The sequence below is a fragment of the Rhagoletis pomonella genome, unplaced genomic scaffold (genome assembly GCF_013731165.1).
Source record: "Rhagoletis pomonella isolate Grant_MI unplaced genomic scaffold, Rhpom_1.0 Rhpom_scaffold_00363, whole genome shotgun sequence".
Lineage (NCBI taxonomy): Eukaryota > Metazoa > Arthropoda > Insecta > Diptera > Tephritidae > Rhagoletis > Rhagoletis pomonella.
The window spans coordinates 83090-85587 of NW_023458917.1; the positions used below are offsets into that span (position 1 = coordinate 83090).

At 44.1% G+C, this 2498-nt stretch overlaps 1 protein-coding gene across 1 annotated transcript; it reads right to left on the minus strand.

The window, feature by feature from the left end:
* Nucleotides 1-632: 632 nt before the first annotated feature.
* Nucleotides 633-2498, minus strand: LOC118750699 (uncharacterized protein K02A2.6-like; the record flags this gene model as incomplete). Its single annotated transcript, XM_036485430.1, is given in 4 exon segments — nucleotides 633-718; nucleotides 766-978; nucleotides 1144-1864; nucleotides 2050-2498. Coding segments are annotated over 4 exon segments (1469 nt in total), but the record flags the coding sequence as incomplete, so codon positions are not given.

The window sequence follows — 2498 nt, forward strand, 5'->3', positions numbered from 1 at the left end:
AAAAAAGTGCTGAAAGTAGCGTTCGAGGCTGTCGACCATGTAGTATCTCTGCAAGGGATTTCCCTGTGATCGGATTTGGGGTTGAGAGGTACGTAGCTAGATATTTACATAGAGCCTTTTCTTTACTTGATGTATCTTTCATTTTCTTTCCAAACGCTTCTTTGAATATGCTTGCGAACCTCTTCGCCAACCCGTTAGATGCTGGATGAAAAGGCGCCGTAGTGAGATGAGTAATGGCATTGAGTTCACAGAATTTTTTAAATTCCCACGATGTGAATTGCGTTCCGTTGTCACTTACTATGGGTTCGGACAGTCCTTCGATGGCAAATACTATTTGCAGTGCGGTTGCAGTTGAAGTCGTTGTAGACATTTCGATGGTGTATGGAAACTTCGATAACGAATCGACTATAATAAGCCACATGCTGCCGAAGAACGGCCCAGCGAAGTCTATGTGAATTCTTTCCCATGGTTTTGTGGCTGGCGGCCAAGATGAATAGTGCTGCTTTGGGCTAGCGGCAGTGGTTGCGCAGATTGCGCAGGTCTTACACAACTTCTCAATTGCTTCATCGATCTTAGGAAACCATACATAGCGTCGCCTAATCTGCTTCATTCTAGTTTGACCCCAGTGGCCCTCATGAAGCATAGCTAGGACTTTTGGCTGCAACGTTGCTGGGACAACCACTCGATTGTGCTCTGTTTGAAACAATATCACGCCTTTCTGTAAAGAAAGCGGGAGTCTACGATCAAAATATGGTTTAATATTACCGTGCGATTCCGGCAAGTGATGTGGCCACCCATCTTGAATCATTCTTTTAACGACTTGAAGCTGGACATCTTTTTCTGTCTCCTTTGAGATCGTCGAGGAGCTAATGGGAAAAGTGTCAAGTGCAGTTTCATTGACCTCATAAACGTTAAGTATCTTATTTTCCCAATAATCGAACTCTAAGTCTTCGCCCATTGGAAGTCGAGAGAGCGCATCTGCGTTGGCGTGTTGTGAAGTATTTTTATACCTTATAGTGTAGTCGTAGGCTTAGAGAAGTATTGCCCACCTTTGGAGCCTGTGCAACGTTGCGACAGGTAGCTTCTTATGGGGATGAAATATGGTTACCAGCGGTTGATGATCACTAGTTAGTTCAAACCTACGACCATATAAGTACTGGTGGAAACGCGTGACGCCAAATACTATGGATAGTGCTTCCTTTTCTACTTGCGAGTAGTTTATTTGGCTCTTATTTAACGTTTTGGATGCGAAAGCAATTGGGTTTTCCGACCCATCTGGATACCTATGCGATATTACGACACCGAGTCCGTATTTTGACGCGTCCGTTGCAAGAATTATGGGTAGCTTATCGTTGTGGTGCACGATCTGGGTCGCTGTTATTATATCATCTTTTAATGCTGTAAAAGCAGTGTCCTGAGCCTCGCTCCATTCAAACTTTTGCCCTTGCCTTCTCAAGATATTCAATGCGGTCGCCTTTGCGGAGAAATTCGGGATAAACTTATTATAATAGTTGATTTTCCCAATGAAGGCTTCTACTTCATGCACGTTTTTATGCCGAGACATCATTCGGATCGCCTCTAAACGTTTGGTTGAGGGTTTAATGCCGTTACCATCAATTATGTGACCGGCGTATTCAATTTGCTGACTGACAAAGGTGCATTTTTCTGGGCGACATCGAAGTCCATTTTCTTCTAGCCGTTGAAAAATTCGGCGAACGTTTGCCACATGATTTTCATCATTTTCTCCAGTAACGATCACATCATCCAGATATACCGCGCAACCAGGGATGCCTGCTATCAGTTGCTCCATAAACCGTTGGAAAATTCCAGGGGCGCTAAAAATTCCAAACGGCATCATTTGATACTGAAATAATCCAAAGGATGTGTTGATCACCATGCATTTTTTGAGCTCTCAAGTAGCTCGATTTGGTGATAAGCGTCGCTGAGGTCTATCTTTGTAAAATATTGACCTCCTTGGAGTTTGTACAATAGTTCCTCTATCCGAGGGATGGGGTAGCGGTCCACTTGTATTTGGGAGTTAAGGCCTACCTTAAAATCAGCGCACACCCGTATTTTGCCACCCTGCTTCCGTATCACCACAATGGGCGCTGCCCATTCGCTGGCCTTAATGGGCTGTAAAACGTTAGTACTTACTAAGCGATTCAGTTCGGCCAGTACTTCATCGTGAAATGCGAAGGGTAAGTTGTACGGCTTGGAGAACTTTGGCTTTGTGCCAGCCTTAAGATTAATTTCAGCTTTAAATGTAGAGCATAACGCAAGTCCGCCTGCGAACAGAGTATGGTATTCTTTGGTTAGACCCTCGAGGGACTTAGCTAGTTGGCTACTTGATCGGGGCTCTGTTGAGGATGAGAAACACTGATTTGCTTCTAGATTACTTGGGATATCAATATGAAACCTTAATTCATGGAACCAATCTAGACCTAGAATATGGGAGGCCTCCTTGTTATCCACTACCACAAGCGGTAGGGTTTCATGTA